Here is a 21,861-nt window from a genome sequence, read left to right as displayed (position 1 = left end):
AAATTTTTAAAATACGCTAATATATCTAATTTACATTTCATATCCAGCACAGAGTTTACAACACAACAATAAAATGAAGATCAATTACAAAATTAAGTAACAACAAACAAATACATGTGTTATAAATAGATGTACAAGATGACAACTTGAAAAATGCTACCGAAGAAAATAACTTCTTTTTTTCATCTTTAACCTTTTACAACCTTCATTGTGTAATCTAAATTTCAACAAAAAAAAAAAAAAAATCAAAATACCAATGTTCTTTTTTTTTTCCGGCATGTTTTCTTCTTTTGTCCTGCCAGAATCAAGGCCTATAATCTTCCTTACTGCATCTTCATGATTATGTAATTCCTCCCTGTATTCTTGGCTGCTCCATTTCTTCATAGAACTTTAATTGTCAGTTGATCTTTTGCATCAATTCAGCAATGTTCTTCTTCTTTGAGTTGTAGGTGTGTGCGGCCAGCATTGACCAGGTCTAGAGAGCTTGAGTCATTCATATAGCTGTAGTGTAAATCAACATTCCCTGAAGATGTGTCCTCCTATTTCTGTTGCCAATTTGCAAAGAAAGAACATGCTGGCAAGCGTCCAGCCTTTTTTTTTGCAAATTGTCGTGAGTCATAAACTCAGAATCTTATTCTGAGTTGCCGACCACGTGAATATCTTCATCCTTGGTGGCGCTCAAACCTTCCAAATTCAAGCTCAATCGCTTCAGCTTCGAATTTTATTGGTTTCGCCGAGGGAGGTACACACAAGAGGGAGAACCTGGGCAAAATTTATTTTTCCATTCAATCTCCTTCAACGGGAAATATTAGGCGTGGGGATAGGGGAAGAAGAAACAGGACATCTCCATTCAAATTTGTAAGGGTATATTGGTCAATATAATTTTTAAAATAATTAAATAAAAAGTTAAATAATAAAATGGGGATAGAAGAAAGAATGCTAAATTTTGATGGAGATATGGGATATTATGATATTTTGATGGGAAAATTAGCTATTTCAAAGTTTTAGATGGGTACAAGGGAAATTTTCCCATTTATTAATATGATGTGCTCATGTTGAGATTACTGACTAAACTACGATATTTATGTCCGTAAAATGTAACATTATCCGCATACGGATTCGCTGCAAGATTTGTACCGATTTAACGCATACGGATCTTAAAACATATCGGATACAAATTTCTCCCGCTAACTGAAATATCGATAATTACAAAAAAACCATCATAAGAATTCCATAAATTAAATAAATTTATATCATAATCCACCGTAATGATCTAGCTAGTTATAATATATCTTTTTGTTCTGCTCTCCACACTCTATTCATTCTCTCAATAAACTCCTCTGCTCTCTTTCTCAGCTCATCATCGCCATCTCCATCTCCACATTCATCATCGCCATTGTCATCCGATGCGTCGAGATCTTTCGTCTCTTTTTCACAACTTTCAATTCCATCATCAAGCTCTGTTATTGCAGTCCTTCTCATCACTCCATAGTCTATGTAATTTATATTCCATTGCTTGCTGCTGACAGTGCTTCCACTCAGCAAGAGAACAGCTACGATTATCTGGCACAAGCAAAAGGCAAGAACTGATGGATTCCATGCTGGTACAGTAAAGAGGAGCATCGTCTTCTTCTTGATTTAGTAAGGGGTTTTGTTTTTAGTTGAGTGAATTTTGTAGTGTGTTGCTTTTATATGTGAAGCACTCTCTCTAGTCTCATGTGTGCTGAAGAAGATTTAACTTTTAATTTCTTTTCTATTTTTTTAGGAATGCAAAGCAAATTGTTCGCCTCCTTCCTCAGGAAGGAGTCAATAGTCAACGCTCCTGGTCAAAAATGATATGGATTTTCTGCGTCGCTTTTATAAATCATTCGTGTATTGGGTTGATTAATCTTTCATGGTGAGACTTACTTGCCTTTTTTTCGGCCACAGTTTTCAACTAAAAGTCTAAAACTAATAGTAACAGTATCAGTAAAAAAACTAACTATTATTATTGATATATTGATAATTTCATCCAATGAGCTCCATATTTGTGTTTTTACTGTAACAGTATTAAAGTCTGAATGCATTTACAACTCACCACATAGCCAATTCGTGTGTTTATAAGTCTAAAGATAAATGGGGTTTAATGTACCCCCTTCTCAAAATGTAAAACTAATTATTTGGTTATCATATTTTTCTTATATAATTTTTAAGACGACATCATATATTTTAAAAAAATAAAAATCATTGACATTTTATATATATTGACTCATGTGTCTAAAACTGTCTCTGCCTTTGTATCAAGCAGATACACAATGAGAAAAATATACAGTAGTAAACGGAAAATATTAAAAAAAAAAAAAACTTTTGAGCATACTGACTAAATAGTAGTAAACGGAAATATGCTTCAAAATCTTAATTTCTATAAGCTAAAAAAATGTGAACCAGAAATACATGAAGATTCGATCAAAGTCATTTTGAAAAATGTTTTTGCAACACATCCTTTACATCATTTGGACTTTTTATTTGATTTTTTTTTTTCTCAAACAAGCCAATAGCACAAAACACTGAAAAGGACATGCTCAAAACATTATAATCGGATACACTATAAAGAGTAAGGCTTGAGTGCTATGGATAGCATAAGGTCATCCGTGCTACGGCATCAAAAACCTATCGTATAAATTTTAAACTTCGATTTAAGTAGCTCAATAAATTAGTTATATAATAAACTTGTAGAATACTTATTTTTTACTATTTTTTATGATTTATGAAATGTGGTAAAAATGGCCTAAAAATAAAAGAAAATTGGCAACATTTTAGACCATTTTTTTGCCATCTTTCATAAATCATAAAAATAGTAAAAATATAATTAAAATTAGTATTTTACAAATTTATTATATAACCAATTTATTGAACTACTTAAATTGAAATTTAAAATTTATACGATAGGTTTTTGAGACCGTAGCATGAATGAATTATGCTATCCATAGCACCCAAGTCTTACTCCACTACAAAATATACATGCCAATTTAAGCAGATCATTTTGTTAAGTTGAGTATAAATAAATATTGTTGGGTGCACATATCTTGTTACCTTTTTCATGAAGATATTACTTTCTAACTAGTTTTTGGATCAATACTAATGGCACGTGTCTCAGCTATGGCGATTGGAAATAAATTTGTGAAAGAAAAAGAAAATTCTGTTTTAACTCGATTTATTGTTATAGCGGATCTTCTTTTCGGTATTCTTTATCAATATTTCAGATACACAGAAAACGAAAAAAGAGTTGGCAATATGCCATTCAAATGTCTCCTAAAAAATATATATATATATAAGGTGGTATTGTACAAACGGGATTTAGTGTACTTCTTTTGTTTTGCTAAATCATTACGAATTACGGGTCTCCAGGAATTAAATTGATGATAAATTACAATTCAAATTATCAGCCCATGGATCACACGGATAGATAGATGTACAAAAGCCCAGGTTTAAAGATCAATATTTCTCGGCCTTTAATTTCACTAAAATACCTCGGAATATTCTCTCAGCACTGTACTGTGAATGTTCCCGGTGTATAACGTACTAATAAGTTAACTTGTATAACTGGCAGTTTCGAACTTTTGATCCACAATATTCAGCTTCCAATATACACGACAAGAATGAAAGACCAGGTTTAACCAAACTTTATCGACTACAAAAGAAAAGCCTTTATCTCATATCTGCCCTTTCCCTATCCTACCCGTAAAATCCGTGACCTATCAGATCCGACGGTTATTCATTTGCTGATAGCTGGACCCCACAACTCCCGCTCCCGCATGCTTTCTCATTAAATATAAATATTATATTCGCCACACCTGAGCTTACTAAAAGCTGCCAGGCAGCCAGACTAGTATCTTCTTCTTTCCCACTATTCTCTCTTCTCGAAACAAGAGCAATCCTAAATCCCAATTTTGCCAAAAAAAATCTCAGCTCGGAGCAGAAATGGCGACGATCAAGTGCGTGAAGGCGAGGCAGATCTTCGATAGCCGTGGCAATCCGACGGTTGAGGTAATTTGTTTTTTTCAATGTTTTAACTGATTTTTGCTTCCATTGTCGGATAATCTCTAGTATTTCAATCTGGGAACTCTCTGAGTATTATCTGAACGAAATACAAGTAAATTTTCTCTTTGATTGTTATTTCGTGTTTGAATATTAATCGTTACCTTAAACCTGACTTAAACCCTTGTCCTAACAAATTTTTAGACTCGAAAGCTACACCCATGTGATCGATCTGGATCCTTTCATTAGGTTGTTAGAGGAATCAGTTTTTGGAGAGTTTAGTCTCTTACTAAGCTGTTTAAGACTGTAATTTCTGTATTTTATACAATGAAATTTAGACGTTATGGCATATATGATTTATAGATATCAGTATTTTATCTTTTAGTTTAGGAGCTATAGTGGAACTTTTGTCATTCAGAAGATACAAAAATATATATATATCTTGTTGAATTTGTTGAATATTTGTAGGTGGATGTTTGCTTGTCTGATGGAACCTTTGCAAGAGCAGCTGTCCCAAGTGGCGCCTCGACTGGTACCTGAAACCACAACAAATCTCCTTTTTTTATTTAATAAAAGATGGATTGTAAGATTAAGAAAAAATACCCTTTGATATATCATATCAATTGTAGGTGTTTATGAAGCTTTGGAGTTGCGAGATGGTGGATCTGACTACATGGGAAAAGGTGTTCTCAAGGTACTTTGTTTATATTCATTTTGTTATTCAGTTTTGTGATTTATTTCAAATGATATATGTTTTCTTTCTTTTCTGCCATAATCTATGTATTTTTTTTTTATAACTTCCGTATGTAGGCTGTGGAGAACGTGAATGCTATCATCGGACCAACCTTGGTTGGCAAGGTTTGTGCTATTCTTGTGCTTCATTTTATCTTGTTACCATTTCATCTTAAATTATATAACAATAAATGGTAGAGGAGTTCAACATACTTCATGATTTTGGCAGGACCCAACAGAGCAGACCCAAATTGACAATTACATGGTGCAAAAACTTGATGGAACTTCAAATGAGTGGGGCTGGTGCAAACAAAAGGTACCTTACTTTTCTCTAATTTCCAGTTGTTCCAGTTTACTTCGGATAATTTATTGTTGTGATATTTTAGCAAACTAAATTTAAATTCTTCTTGTTTGATAAAAAAAAAATCTTCTTTTTGGGATGAAAATTCAGCTGGGTGCAAATGCAATATTGGCAGTGTCACTTGCTGTGTGCAAGGCAGGAGCCAGTGTCAAAAAAATTCCCCTTTATCAGGTATGGAACCTTTCTTGATATGCTTTCATATTCAATTTTGACATATCTAACAAATCAGCTCCAACTTATTTTTGTTTTTTCTTGAAGCACATTGCGAATATTGCTGGGAATAAGCACCTGGTACTCCCTGTGCCTGCTTTCAATGTCATCAATGGTGGGTCTCATGCTGGAAACAAGCTTGCCATGCAGGTAAATAATAATCAAACAATAAACTATTTATGTACATTTTCTATATACTTAGATTAACAATAGTTTTCTTTAATAATGGTTTTCTTTATCTAATTGTCTACTTTTAGGAATTCATGATTCTTCCCGTTGGTGCCTCATGCTTCAAGGAAGCAATGAAGATGGGTGTAGAAGTGTATCATCATCTGAAGGTCAAAATTTAAATTATTTTTTTCCTTTGTGACGTAGAATTTATTTTCTTTCTTTGTTACTTTTTTTTACCATCATCTTCTTTAAAACTCATTTTTTTTATTTGTTTCCATTTTACTATGTTTACTTGCACGTTTTAATGTTCTTCTGCTATTAAAGGCTGTCATAAAGAAGAAGTATGGTCAGGATGCTACAAATGTTGGAGATGAAGGTGGTTTTGCTCCCAATATTCAGGTCTTTATTACCTCCTTTTAGAGTCGTGTACTTATTTGATAGCTTATTAGATATTTATCTTCTTATATATTATGGATTGTAGGAGAACAAAGAGGGTCTTGAGCTTTTGAAGACTGCCATTGCAAAAGCTGGGTATACTGGCAAGGTTTGTTTACCTTCCAATTATCTCTAGGAAATATATCATTTCGGATTAATTGATGGAATGTTCTTTTTGCATTTCATTTCCCTTGTCGTGTGGCAGGTCATGATTGGAATGGATGTTGCCGCTTCAGAGTTCTACAACGAGAAGGATCACACCTATGATCTCAACTTCAAAGAGGAGGTAAATTGTGCCTTACTGGATCACAAATTGAGTTCGCTTACATGCCAAAGATAATAGGTAAAAGTGAGTGATTAGTGAGTTTGGATAATAAAAACTAAAAGAAATGTGATTAGTGAGTGATTATTGAGTTTGGATAATAAAAATTATACTATCAGATTAAGAGCTTGATTAAGTAGTGCATCTAATAGTAACTAAAGTAAACACATTCTACAAGAACAAGTTAAGCCACAAAAAGGAATAAGTGATATATTTATATCTATTGTTTACTGTGAACTGTTTAAACAAATAACAAATGTAACATGTCTTTTAACTCTTCCCGCTTCTCTTTTTAATTTCATTTTTCCTTTATCCTTATTTTGATAGAACAATGATGGATCACAAAAGATATCAGGAGACAGCCTGAAGAATGTCTACAAGTCATTTGTAACGGATTATCCAATAGTGTCGATAGAAGACCCATTTGACCAGGATGACTGGGTACACTATGCTAAGTTGACTGAGGAGATTGGAGATCAAGTACAGATTGTAGGAGATGATCTCCTTGTTACCAATCCAACGGTCCGTATTCTTCCCTCTCATAGGCATATCCTTCGGTGTATCATTGAATTTTAACTTTTGAAAATGCCCCAGATATTGTTTGGTAAATGTAAGTGGCACCAGAAATTTCTGATTTAAATTTTCTTCTGAAACTATTTGGGTTATTTACAAGTACTAACAATGGAAGAGTCATATTTGGGATGAATTTTTACAATCTGGTGCTTTTGTGACATCAAGCTAAAAAAATAATTTCTAGTTACATGTTAACTAGTGAGCAATCAAATTTGATTAAATTTATAAAGTTGTGAGCAATGTGGATAGCTTTTGTGCTGATTAATTAGTAGATGTGCTACTTGCAAATATCCCTCCCAAAAAAACCAGCTAGCTGTTTATGCAAATGATAGGAAATGAAGGGCCCATGCAAAATCCCAGAAATATTTTACTGAATATTATTTTTAATATATCCTAGTTTTCATTGTAATCTTAATTTGATCATGTAGAGGGTTGCCAAGGCAATAAAGGAAAAGGCTTGCAATGCTCTTCTTTTAAAGGTACACAAGTAACCAATTGTGTGTTTTTAAACTTCTATTTTATCGTCATCCAATAGGTTAAACATTTGTGAACAATCTGATAGGTGAATCAAATTGGGTCAGTGACTGAGAGTATTGAGGCTGTTAAAATGTCTAAGCATGCCGGTTGGGGTGTAATGGCCAGCCACAGGAGGTACTAAATTCTCAATATATGTACACACATAAGCAAGTATTTGGACTCTGTACCATATATTTTTGATCTGCTTGTTAATTCTACTTGTAGTGGTGAGACAGAGGATACCTTCATTGCTGATCTCTCAGTTGGGTTGGCAACAGTAAGTTCCTTGACTTGTTTCCTTATTTCTATGAATGATCCGTGTCTCATTATTTCTCTGTATGAGTAAATTTGAAATAGTATTCATGTAAAACTGTTATTTCTTCAACAGGGCCAGATCAAAGCTGGAGCTCCATGCAGATCTGAACGCCTGGCCAAATATAATCAGGTACTATATATTATCTAGGGACCAATATATTTTGAAGTTTCAACTTGGTCTGCTATCTATCAGTGCACTTAATCTTGGATTTTCTTCTTTTGTGGGGTCATTTCACTTACTTTGGTCGAACCTCAAAATATCAAAGATACCTGTAAAATTAGATATGTCATTCAGACCCCTGTAATATATGTAAAACTTCTTTGGAGCCCATGCTTCTCAATTTTTGTCAAGGTATCTCCAGATTCCTTCTCTCTATGTTTATTGGCAGTGTAAAACTGACATACCCAATGTTTATGGTTACAGGAGATATTTCTCATTGTTCTGGGTTAATACATTATATTTGTATGTTCAATAGTGTCACAGATGGAACTTTCTTCGTTGTCCCACCCAAATCTTATTATTTTCCTATGAACAAAATGATGAGATCTAATTGTCCTTTTCTCAATTGTTGTTTTGTTTTATAGTTGCTAAGGATCGAAGAGGAGCTGGGTCCTGCAGCTGTGTATGCTGGAGCCAAGTTCAGGTCACCTGTTCAGCCTTACTAAAAACCTCTAAATATAGAACAGGAATTCTCTCAGGCTGTGAGTATTAACTGCTTGAGTTTTTCTTTTCAAGTTGATGTTATATAATATGATCAACTCGGATGTGTGATGTGTCTGCTTTTGGGGTGAAATATAACTTTGCAAAAGTCTTATTATCTGATATTCTGATGTATTTGTTAATGCTTCACTTGATAGCGCTCCATCGGCCTTGAAAATGTTTCAATTGTTTCCTTGGGTTCTTCAAGCCAATACTGGGCCTTGGGCCGGGTCCATGGATGATACGAACAAAATCATATCATATATATCTAAATATTGGGACTGCGTCATATATTTTCTTTCGAAAATTAGGTGGATTTACATACAAAAACAAAAGCATTTGCTACATCAGCTTGGCGTCACGATTTTGACTGAAAACGATATGATGAAGATAATACTCCTTAAAATAACACAATATTATCCTCAAGTGATAGGCTGATAGGTTACAAGATTACATGCAATGTGAATGGATTCGTCATGTCAAGGAATATTTATTGAACGAACAATGAAATTGCGCCGTAGCTTTCTTTTATGCTGTGGCTTGCCTAGTGACGCACATCTCCATTTAACCTATGTAGTAGCTAACAAAAATCTTCCTTATAAAGTTAAGCGTACAGTTAGCCAAATGATCAGCTTGCGTAATAGAAAAACTGATACAAATATTTTGCTCATTATTTTACAAAGAGAAGAAAACAAGCAGCATTATACCTGCCTGCGAATAAGCCTCAACTGCTCTCTTGCCTTCTTTTCCCCCTCTATCTATTGTTTTTTTTTTTTTTTTATATCCGATATCGTGTCATATTCAATATCTTGTTGGTCCTTTTTAGTTTTTTTTTTTGTGTATAAAAATGCGAAAGAATTACACATTGGAAATGTATATTGGTTTTGTGATTAAAATATGAAAGTATTATATTTATATACCGAAGGATGTTACACTAACAGTGATTTTCAAAATCCAGAACCAGAGGACTGAAGGGATGTAACAAGTGGGTTCTGCAACCTGAGGTCAGGTACCTCATTTCTTGAGGTTATTCTCAGTCAGTAAATAATTCAGACCTAATTGAAATTTACGGATCTTTTTAAAATTAGTACCGATTTATAAATAATGGTTCGGATCTAACCCACGATGAGGTACTTCACTGGATCTGAACAAATTAGAGAAATGATTTATGCAAATGTCTCTGTGGTCCTCATGCCGAATCTAGAGGCAGGGATATTTCCAGTGATCGGAAACTGGAGAAGATAAGATGATTGCTTAAGCTACTTTATTACAATTGTAACGAGAGGTCAATAAAGGTAATGATTCAACAAACGGATACAATCGGACCCCACCATCCGTCTGATGCAGATCTGACGCTCCATTATCATCGTTCCGTACATATTGTGGGCCCCAATATCCACTATTGATTTCAGGCCCCACTTATCGCTGTCACCTCGATACGGATGTAGCAATCATCTTTTTGAGGTGCTTCTGATTTTATATACTGTCCATTCGTTATTCAATGGAGATGTCTTTTTCTATTTTAAATTGGCGATGTACTCCTCTCCTCTCTGTTAGAGCAAAGCCAATAAATAGAACAAAATATCACAGTCATTTCATTCTCTTATAATTTAAAAAGCTATAATTGCATCTTAAAATAATTATTTTTCTTTTACTTTTTAAAGATAACATACATACATTCGAACAGATCTAATAAGTAGAACAAACGATCATTGTCATCTCATTCTCTTATAATTTTAAAAAGCTATATAGATCTTTGTTAATTATTTCTTTTGTTCCTTTCTTTTTTGACAAAATGTGGTCATTGATCATTTCTTTTGTTAATCATTATCAAGATGAAGAACTCTATATCAAAGAAACATTAATTCTATTGGTTTCGCAACAACACTATTTATTCTCCTATAAATTAAATTAAATTGTAATAATCTTCAATTGAAACCTATCAAGAAATATTTTGTCCGACTCTTCAAGTCTAACAAAGCTCGTTTAATTACATGAAGATGTGGTCTACATAAAGGATAATATATATTTATTCATATATTGTTAAATCATAGTGTATAGAATGTAATTTGAATATTGCTACACGTGTAACACTCATGTGAAGTTGAAATTCCACATAGTTAATTTGAACTTTTCAACATGATCTTCATATTGAAAATGTGCTTGGAGATCAAATTTTATTTTTTTTAGAATTTCTAAAAATCAGTGTTTTTCTGAATTTTTATTATTATTTTATTTAATAAAAAAGCTGTGTTTTCAAAAATTCTAAAAGAATAGTAAAAAGTTTCAAAAAAATGTAAAATTTGGTCTCTAAGCACATATCAATATGAATAACATGTTGAGAAGTTCGGATCGACTGTTTTAACTTTGAAAATAGAGATATGAGCGGAAAATAAAATACTATCTTTACTTCCCAAAGGATGATAGATAGTAATATAACTTGAGCAAAATTTTAGAGGAGACTAAGGTAAGATTTTGAAGCATCATTAATTTAAAAAAAAAAACTTTATAACAAAATATTTAGAGAGATTATATTTATATATATATAATATATTATTCATTAAAATGAAAATATTGACTAAACTTAAATTTCAAATGAACCGTCATCCTTTTTGGCCCGGGCAACACAAAGCTTCATCCTTTCTGTTATGGATTGTAAGATATCACTTGCCAATGATATGAAACGAAGAGGAATGGAGAAGATAATGGAGAAAGTGTACTTGAGAAAATAAAACCGAGGTTTCAGAACAGGACCCGGTCAATGCCGGGCTGCTTCGATTCGTTCGTTTCACAGATTGTGGACCCCGCTTCCGTTTCATTTTAATGAAAAGGCATTACACATATTTTCCTATTGCGGGGCCCACTTTTGTGTACGGTCACCCAGTGGGATCCGCCACGAAGGAATGTCTGGAGGCGAGGTAGGCTGCTGTGTATACCAACCCCTCCAGTTAATACTGGAGATATCCCTGAAAGCCTTGAAAATGGGTATTAATCAAGACTTCAACATCACGTTTAGAATAAAAAAGCAATCCTCAGATACCATTTTCATAAGGTGATGATATTGATCTGCAGGATCGATCTAGTACATTTAAATTAAATAAAGAGGACCAATAATCGATCTGATCTCGACTGGATTTTGGATGTAATTTGTTAATGCATGATTTTTGTACCCGATCCAGTAGTGGGATTTTGCAATCTGTGGTCCTGATTTGATCAGCTTTGTTTCAAGTGGAAGGCTGTTCCCTTGTTCAGAGGCAGCTTTAATTAAAACTCCCCTTATGATAAAATGATTCAAATGTTCTTATTTCTTTTTCTTCCTTTTTTTTTTTTTTTTTTTCTCTGGTCACCTGAACTTGTCAGCAATTTGTGGAATATAATCTATTACAATGATTTGGTAGTTTTACTGAGAATCATGTTATTTACATTCAAAATTGCTTGAAATCAAGCAGATGTGTCAAAACCAAATTGCAATTTTTTTTTTCTTGCTGCTTCTTAATCAATCAATTAATTATTTGGCTAACAAATCAAGTAAGAAAGTTCCTATTGGCAAATTATTGACCCTGTAGGATAAAATGACAAGAATATAGAGCATTTTATACATCCATTCAGATCAAAACACAGATAGAAGAAATTATATGCATGAAAACTATCCAACAATTACATATATATAAACATATTTAGATCCTCTTATTTGCATATCATCAACTACTCAACCTTACAAATTACAATTCACCACATGCAAGTGATCCGTACATCAGACCACAAAAAACCTACATAGAGAAAAATCAGGAAACTTAAAAATATGAAAAGTAATAATTATGCTCACAATGTCTATCTTTTGTTTGCATGGGGTGCTATCATGAAAGAACCGGTACGGAAATTATCTTACCAATGTAAGGGTAAATATGGCTAATTATTATGTCTGAAAACACTGTATAAAAAGGAGAAATCATTAATAGCAACATATTAGTGGTCTGACTCTGGTCCACTCCATTCCTTGATATCTAACATTATATATACACAAGCATTGATTTATCACACACACTGGTAATCATTAAATTGTCATCACAATTCAATTCTAAACTTGTCATATATAATATATATTTGCATAATTAAGCATCTATCATACCGTTTTTATGATACATATTTTTTAAAAATTGCTAATCCTAGACAAAAAATAAATCCAAATAAAAGATTTCTCAAAGAAATAAAGGCCAAGAGGCCAAAGATATCTCTTACAATTGCCTAATGTACCATATATAGTTTCTTCTTCTTCCTTTTCTTCTTTTCTTACTGAAATGCAAACGAAACTTCAATTTGTTTCATCAATCTGTATTCAGAATGTGCATGCAATGACCCGCTATACAGAACGCAATAATTCAAGTACTAGCTAGAGTGACTGTCTTATATATGCTCTTCCCCCCTGGAGAGAGAGAGAGAGAGAGAGAGCAGTAAATAAGAGTAGGTGAGAGGTCACCATTACAGTTGTCTTGCCGACAGGTTACTATACTCCTGCTACTACCCTTCCAACAAATTAATACTCATAACCTGCGTTCAATTTCAGTTGCACCGATATAAACGTATATATATAGTACTGTAATACTAATACACTCCCTTTGTTTTCGTCTTCTCAAATTATACAAGATATAAATTTGAAATATGATTCGAGTATATACACTAGTAAAGAAGATAGTTGGGGTAAAAATGAAATAGATGGCGTCCATTAAAAAAAAAAAAATTACATAAATCTTAGTACAGAAGATTGCGTATCAAATTTTCAGCTATCGGTTTAATTAATGTTTTCGACATTTTTTGTTCCTTCCGTTTATAAAAAAATTAGAACGTACCTCAATACCTCTTTCATAATTTGCCTCAAAAAAGGAGAAAAAAACAATTTAACAAGGATGAGACCGAATAACCAAAATTATTGTTGGAGCACTGTCAAGAAGTATGTCCACAGTGTAATTTAATTTTATATAGAACTTAATACTATACAAATTTTACATATAAACAGTCACAAATTATTTTACTGTGAAATAATTAATTCCTATGATCCTATATATATATATATATATATATCAACCTAGCTATATGTATAAAAAAGACCTTAAATGTACGAATTAATATCATAACATATCTACTGACGACTATACTGGTTTTTCATAATATACGGTAAATAGCATCAGATTCAGGTTAGGTTGAGTTGTTAATGGTGGGTCCCAATTAGCACGTCTTATTGTGTAACCAACCTTCTTAAGTAAAGGTAGGTTTAGTGTGCTCATTTTTAAACGGTTAAACCTACCCATTGAATCATCAAAAAGGCATAGCCTTTTTATTTTATTTTTTATCTACAGTACCCCTAGCTAGAGAAAAACCAATAATATTTGGTTACCCATGCATTATCGATCTCCCACAATGGATGTAATTTAGTAATTAATACAATGTATTTTTCTGTGAATTATTAACTATTAAAATGTACCGAGCTTATAGGTTAATGGAAGTGGCATTATTTTAATTTCACATCAACTTCTTTGTATGTTTGGATGAAACAAAGAATAGAGCTAATCTCAAAATTGAGAATAGTAGCTAACTCAACTTTTGGTTGGGTTAGTAGAACAGTGAGCTAACCCATATAAGACAAACAAAGAATAGAGAGTTAGTGCTATTCTTGCTCCATCCAAACGCATCCATATAATAATAGAAACTAGGCTAAGCTGACATTTTTATTTATATTTATTAAAAATAACCAAGGTTTTGAGTTTTTATTAAAAATACCTAAGTCGTAGGAATTTCCTGTGACTTGGAATAAGGACCCTGATGACTTGAAATGAGTATTACAAACTTTTAGTATATATAAATATATACTTAGTTACTCTAATGCTACTCTGTCGGATTATAAGCGCATAATCCTACTATGTAGTAGTGCCGGGTGTCGATTCACAGGGATAGATCTTAGTAGTTTAACAACAATAACACCAGTTTAGGTTCTTCGAGTTTGTTTGGGTTGCATGAATACTAATAATAATAATAATAATAATAATAATAATAATAATAAATAATAATAATAATAATAATAATAAAAAATAATAATAATAATAATAAATAATAATAATAACAATAATAAGAACAACAACAAGAATATATCTATAACCCGTTGCTTTTGCCTTAAGAACGAAATGACAGCTCGGAGTTCGGCATTTAACTTCCATCCACTTTGTGTCACTTCTCTTTGTATATATCTCCTAGTTCTTGCCAATATAGTACTCTCTGATCTTCTTCGTCAGTTTTTCTTTGTTTTCGAAGTATTGGTCGGGAGCGAGCTCACTCCTGTATTCAATCCGATGACTATAGTAAGAAACATCTGCTTCTCAAAAATCAGATATGTCATTGAAATTTACGAACATATGAGTCGCAGAACGGCCACTTAACAACATATTTCTATTTTGACTCAAATTGGGCTGTGTGTCATCTTCTACATTAAAATCATCTTCTTCATCATCAGGGTCCCAAGCTCCTTCCGCCCATTCATCCCCAGTTTGCGGAGTCTCCTCCGAAATTTTGTTGATAAATTCAAAATCCAACTCGGTTGGATCTTCCTGTACTAGTGGCGGTCTGGGGTGAGGATTTGGTTTAGGCATAGATAAGGATGAAGGACCCCCATACATGGATATAGGTGGGATAAAAGGTGGAGATTGTGGTTAGGGTGAATTACTGTATATTTCTGGTTCTGGTTCTGGTTTTGGTACGAGAAAAGAAGTGTGTGGTTCATAATTTTGTTGATTATTTTCTGCAATCAAATTTTGAGCTAAACTTCAAGCCCCCTAGCTCTCTACGACTTTTGCGGGCAAAAACTTCGAAGTCATCATCGTCAGACTTCACAACCCGCGCGATCAGGCCTCTCAATGCCCTTTCATCTCCAAATGTGATTCTGACAGACCTTTCTGCTTGGACCATTTGGCTTATTATTTTTAAGTCCCAATGATTCCTATTGTAACTATTCGCTTCGTAAATAAGCGATTTCAACTCATCAAATAAGAAATTTTCATCAACCCAATAGATATTTGCTGCAGGTTTGGAGTAATGTACCCCATACTGGTAAGTTATGAACTTCCCTCCAAAATATACTGAAATGGTAATAGACATGGCCAATAAACTACATTCGTAAATGATAAATATTTTGTCAGTTTACTGATTTCAGTTGTAATAGTTGCAAAAAAAAAATACTCGAAAATCACCTCATCCTTCTCTCTTTCTCTTCCTCTCTTTCTCCGAATGTTGAGTTCTGCTGAATTTGTGAGGGAAGAGAAAGAAACGAGGTTTTTATAGTGAAAAAAAGAAAATAATAATAATAATAAAATACTCAAGTCACCAGGGGCGGACCAAGTATAGCTCAGGGAGCCCCCCCCCCCCCCCCGTTTTTTCAGATTTAATAGAAAAAATAGGTGTAGTGATACCTTTGCCCCTTCTTGGACCCATTAAGCTCAATGCTGCTTCAAGTCTTCTCTAAATTATTTGGGTAATACTAACGGCCAACATCTCAATCTGGGGAGTCGTTATTCAGAAAGAGGGGAATCATAATTCGGAACGAAGAAGAAAGCTTAGATCATTATAAAATATTGAATAGACTTGGTTTATATATGATGTACAGTTCTGTTTTGAAAATATAACATGGCTTATTGTGGACCATATCTAGACATGTTATTACACAGGGAGAAGCGAACCAGTTATTAATCTGCATTTATTAAAAATAATGTTTAGACTGTCTAAAAAAAGCATCGATTATTATTAATAATAGCATGATTTTATTATTATTAAATAGAGACAGTTTGTTTTATTTATTTATTAGTTTTACTTGAATAAAAATATAATATTAATTGTTTATGTAATAAAATATTTTCTATGAAAATAAATTAACGAATATACAAAATAAAATATGAAAATGTAAAAGTTAAAATTAAATATTTTATTTGTCTTTTGTAAAAAAAATTCAGTTTTTATTGTTTTATCTAATAGTACGTCTATTTAATTTAAAATTAGATATATATTATTATTTTTTAAGTAATACACTACAAATTTGATTATTATCTGTTCAAATTTAATTATTATGAGTGTTGGAATGGATTATTTGACAAATTTAGTATAAAACATGCTTCTGCTAAAAAAATATGAGTTTCCGATTCAATTTATCCGATTCCGACCGATTCACCCAATTACGATTCCATGGTCAACTATCCGATTTCGATTCTTATTCCGAATTTCAGAACCATGAACTGAATACCACACACATCCCTCTCGATTATTTCATTATTGTTGTTACCATCCCAACGCTACCTTGTACCAATGTTATGTTTTCTGTTGAATTGCTGATGTTTTGGAGATGGTACCAGGTGTGAATGTTATTCCGATACCCATCAGTCAGACAAGGGCTGATTTTTGTAAAATTTTGTAAATAAGTCTTAATTAAAACTTTGTTGGGGTTCTAATTCTGCAAATCATTCAAGTTTCATTCCAATTCTATTTATCAGTACCAAGCAAGCATCAGTTGTACATTTTAAGGCCATAAATTTGAGTTTGTACTATATATTTCTTTATATATTTCTTGAACTTTATTTTACTTACATTTCTTGAATTGGGATAAATTCGGGTTTTATTTTGTTGAATTTTTTATTTATAGTACTCGATTAGCTAATGAGTTTGAAACCGATAAGTTATAATTTGAATCCGATTTTTGCCACCCTTGACAGAAATCCTGCGTCCGCCCCAGCAAGTCACAGGAATTTCCTGCGACTTGGGCCCTTATTTCAAGTCGCAAAAAATTCCTGCGACTTAGGTATTTTTAATAAAAACTCAAAAACTTGGTTATTTTTAATAAAATATGTTAAAAAATGGATATAAATAAAAATGTCGGTAGGCTCAGACTACTTTTTTTCTTTTTCTTTTATTTTATTTTCTATTTATTTTTTTGTTTTTTATGTTTGGAAATTATTGAAGATGCAAAGCAGTTTTGAGAGCCGTTATGTTTGAAGATGCCAAATAGATTTAGCTGATAATCTGGCAAAGTAGGGAAGGTTGAATGGGTGGTGCTACACTGGCTTTACATTTCCCCTTTTTCGTTTAGCAGGCGATTAAATCTGTTTAGATAGTGGGAAGGGGTATGTTTGCTGTTAACAAGAAGTCACCTATGTTAATTTGCAAGTATTTGTTTGGATCAATGAAGTGTGCCTACGGGCTTATAAGCAAAAAAAATGAAAAAAAAGAAGAAGGTTTTTGGTACATAAATAATTAGTTAGTGTTGTACTACATTATAAAGTCGAGAAATGAAATTCATTTGATACAAGTAATTTGATAGAAATCCATGGATGCATATATACTGTACTCCGGTAGCTGAACTAGTTTAGAAAGAAATAAGTAACTGTATGATATGAATTATATTATTATTATTTATTTCATAGTTGAACGAATTGAATGATTAAATAACTGTCCTTGGCAAAATTAATGCATGCTGATTCATCAAGGGCTGGTGAGGGTACACATTTTGATGACAAGTTACAAAGCACCCAAAAAAAAGGTGAAATGCATGAAAATACTATTCCAAGGAAGGAGAAAGGGAGCATTTGTTTCCATTAAAGGAATCCTTGCTTGTATGATTGCTGTCTTTCTCTCTGCTTTAATTGATTCACTGGACCCGTCCTCTGTTCATGGCTACCCACTAAAGGGACATGTTCTCAGTATATAAAATGGAGATGATATGCAACTTTTGTTATGGTTAGATAGCATGAAAAAAGAAGAGTGACTCATGATACCATTTACTTCTGACTGCTCAAATGCTGGGCTTTCAAGGCACCACTTCTCTATGTTGTATCTGTCCTCTTGTACCACAGATCATGATCTCTTTTCTTTTTGTTATCAAAATCCATACCTCAACAATAATTGAAATTAGATCCTCTCATGTCAAGACCTTGGCTCTTTAAATCTTGAAATGTGGAAACCTACAGTGTAATAAATTATGGATTTGGACATAATATATAATATATTGATTGGCATATTAATTGTTGCGTTCCATGTTACCATTAATTAAAAACCCATCATTTTAGTCACCTAGTGTGACCATATATACTGAGTACTTGAACACAATTAACGATTAATCAACAAGGTGCTAATCATGGCACAGTAGTAAGCCATAATCAATAATTGAAACCAACATTTCTTAATTTATATCTCTGTTAAGTTCACTACTATATTAATCATAAACATTTGGGAATGGACATATCGATACTAAAACATTGCTAATTCTCTTTTCCTAAACTATTTTATATTATTCACATCAATATTTTTGTATAAAATTAGTGTAGGGACTGGTTACAAAGTGCAAAGCGCAGGGGATAGGGGATCGAGAGCTTCTAGCGGTGCATGCTAACCGCATAGTAAATTGGTAGATGGATTTGTTGAGATCAACAAATTGAAATTTGCAAAGCCATAAAAGATTCATTACTGCGTTCGAGATCAGAATTAGTTGTTGTTTTTTCTTCTGGTACAAAACGCACCTCATAATTTATTTTATGTGGCAAAAACGATATTTACATGGCTTTCAATGAATAAATGAATTATGATATTGTCAACTCATCAGACAAAATATATCTAGTAGCTAGCGAAGCATCCATACAATAATACATGTCATGAAGTTGTTTGAAGAAATTAGATTAAAATATTGTGAATAAATTTAAATATGGACAACAAGTTAGTAATAAAGGTAATAATTATAAACATTAAACTCAGTGCATTATGAAAGGAGCAAGCATATTGATGTACAATTTCATTTTTAGCAGAAGCACAGAAAGGAGAGAAGAAAATTAAATAGCACATGTCAAGTGTAGAGATCAAGTAGCCAACAATTTTACAACCACTCATTATCACATATGTCATTTGTTAAAGTCAAAGTATTTACTCAAAATGAAGGATATATAGAAAGGAAATTAAATTTATAGGGGTAGTGTCGAGAAATAAAAATCTGTAAATTTTTAAAGTTAGCCAAAATATCCAAAAATTTGTTTGGAAACCTCTTAAAATTTTCTATGTATAGAGAAGTATATGAAAATATTTAGGTTTAGATTACAAGATAAATTTGAAAAAAATATTCAGATATAGGTGCTCTACTAATATATCTAGATGCATATGGTAAATAGGATAAGGTCAGTTTTACAAATATGTAAATACTTTGTATTAGCTATTGAGAGTCTAGAAGTATTTTAGGTCAACTATAAATAATGATGAGATGTAGCATGAGATATAAAAAAAATTAAGAAAGAGAACAAGTGAAACAAAAAAATAATAATTAAGTTAATTATCACGTCTCTCCTCTCCTCCAAAATCATGTTACAACTTTACTCATAATTAAATAATAATAAGCTTAATTATCATCACTAATTTCCTAGCAAAGTTTGACCTGTATAATTAATTAAATTCTAGAAAGACCTAGATGCAATATTTTTTTTGGAGATTATAAGAAAAAAAAAGATGTATCCAATCATATTTTATCCGAAATGTGAGAAACTTTAGACAAGCAAAAAAAAAAAAAAAAAAAAAAAAAAGGTAGATATTTGCAATCGTTTCCAAAATTCACATGACATTCAATATTATAGAGGTGTTATTAGGAAGATATTTCAAATGCATATTGGAGTGAATTATATTTCTCTGAGTATTTTATGGTCTAATCATGTAGTATGTAATTTTTTTTGTTCTGAGGTTTATTTATAATTAATGGTTAATTTAAATAATTGAAGCTGCTTCGTGTGGTTTCATTCATCAAATCAAAATGAAGTTATATTTATGGCTAAATATAATAAGCTCTCTTTAATTATTATACTTTTTATTATTTTGTATATACTATTTTCAATATCTTTGGGTGAATATTTCATTTTAGACGTCTCTCACAGAAATTGAAGAAATTTGACAAGAATCAAGCCATGATCAAACTGGAAACATTCCCTTAATTTGTTCATCATATTTAACTATTAAAAAGATTTCAATAATATCTCAATTAATCACAATCTAAATCATAAATTTTGTTATAGAAATATATATAACTGTTGATATTTAACTTTTCGATATTTCCTTCAGTTTAACAGACCGGAAAAAAGATTTATATTTTATATTTTCTAAAAGTGGTGTATCGGAGAAAATCTCAATAATTTCGATAATAAGTTTTTTAAGAATCATTATCTTGCTTAGCGGTTTCTATGAAATTGGTGGCAATTCCAAATGACACTTAATTATAAAAAAAAAATTCAATAGTTTGTATATGATCACTTGAAAAACTAGAAATATATATTATCACTAGTGGAGAACATACAATTAGTGTCGCCTTAAAAAACCGACACTAATACTTTAGTATCGGTCGTTTACAAAAACCCGACACTAATAATATTAGTGTCGGCTATTTATATGTAGGCGATACTAATAACTGAGAATTAGTGTCGACTGTTTATAAAAATGCGACACTAATGTATTAGTGTCGGCTGTTTATAAACAACCGACACTAATACTTAACAATTAGTGTCGGCCATTTATAAACAGCCGACACTAATTCTCAGTTATTAGTGTCGCCTATTTATAAACAGCCGACACTAAAGCTAAAAAAATTTCATTTTAAGTCCCGCGCACCTCTTTCAAACACACACCTAGGGTTTAAAACATCTCCTTCACTTCGCTTCACGCTTCTCTCCGACCTGATCTTCTCAAACCGAGCTGCTTCTAGGCGAATACCAGAAGATGTAATGCAATATGGTCCTGCGCATGCTTCACGAAAAGGGACGTAACTTTTGATCCGTCCGTCGGATCGGGCTGAAATTTTGACAGGAACTCCACAGCCCAAAACCGGATCAAAAACGAATCTATGATTTGTTTCACCATTTTGCGGGCTCAGATTCGCGATCCGAGTCTTCCTTCATGGACTTTTGGTATAGTCTTTATAATTTTAGAGTTTTTAGGGTCTTTTATGTATCTTTTATGTATTTTCTGTTTTAGGGTTTGTATGATATTTTATTTAGGGTCTTTTATGTATCTTTTATATATTTTCTGTTTTAGGGTTTGTATGATAACAATAAATGAGCAATTTGGATGATATTTTATTTAGTGAGTGTTATTTGTAAATTATGATGAATTATTTGATATCTTTGTTTTATATATAGTTCAGCAAAAATATATGAGCATTCCAGAACAAAAATTTTCATTTTTAGAATTTTCTATGATTTATAGTGAATTTTTGAAATTTATTTTAAAAAAAAAAAAAACATTAGTGTCGGCTATTTATTAAAAAGCCGACACTAATAAGTATTAGTGTCGGCTATTTATTAAATGGCCGACACTAATACTTATTAGTGTCGGCTTTTTAATAAATAGCCGACACTAAAAGTTAGTATTAGTGTCGGCCATTTAATAAATAGCCGACACTAATGACTTACTTTTAGTGTCGGCTATTTACAAAGTATTAGTATCAGCCCGATTAGTGTC

At 32.3% G+C, this 21,861-nt stretch overlaps 1 protein-coding gene across 1 annotated transcript; it reads left to right on the top strand.

The window, feature by feature from the left end:
• Positions 1–3,786: 3,786 nt before the first annotated feature.
• Positions 3,787–8,470, top strand: LOC144547664 (enolase 2-like). Its single transcript, XM_078296359.1, has 17 exons — positions 3,787–4,026; positions 4,486–4,549; positions 4,647–4,711; positions 4,828–4,875; positions 4,979–5,065; positions 5,201–5,281; positions 5,369–5,470; positions 5,578–5,658; positions 5,816–5,890; positions 5,973–6,035; positions 6,132–6,212; positions 6,576–6,770; positions 7,250–7,300; positions 7,384–7,472; positions 7,563–7,614; positions 7,726–7,782; positions 8,238–8,470. Exons 1-17 carry the CDS (start codon positions 3,961–3,963, stop codon positions 8,316–8,318), a joined length of 1,338 nt encoding a protein of 445 aa, XP_078152485.1. The 5' UTR covers positions 3,787–3,960; the 3' UTR covers positions 8,319–8,470.
• Positions 8,471–21,861: the final 13,391 nt, after the last annotated feature.

The sequence above is a fragment of the Carex rostrata genome, chromosome 31, assembly GCF_964058835.1.
Source record: "Carex rostrata chromosome 31, lpCarRost1.2, whole genome shotgun sequence".
Lineage (NCBI taxonomy): Eukaryota > Viridiplantae > Streptophyta > Magnoliopsida > Poales > Cyperaceae > Carex > Carex rostrata.
This window is presented reverse-complemented; position numbering and strand designations above follow the sequence as displayed.

Bases quoted from the DNA above. Each gene is read 5' to 3' on its own strand.
- LOC144547664 (XM_078296359.1), top strand. From the start codon at position 3,961: ATGGCGACGATCAAGTGCGTGAAGGCGAGGCAGATCTTCGATAGCCGT. The intron at 5,066-5,200 runs GTACCTTACTTT...ATGAAAATTCAG, and splicing joins GGGGCTGGTGCAAACAAAAG to CTGGGTGCAAATGCAATATT. The intron at 7,301-7,383 runs GTACACAAGTAA...ACAATCTGATAG, and splicing joins GCAATGCTCTTCTTTTAAAG to GTGAATCAAATTGGGTCAGT.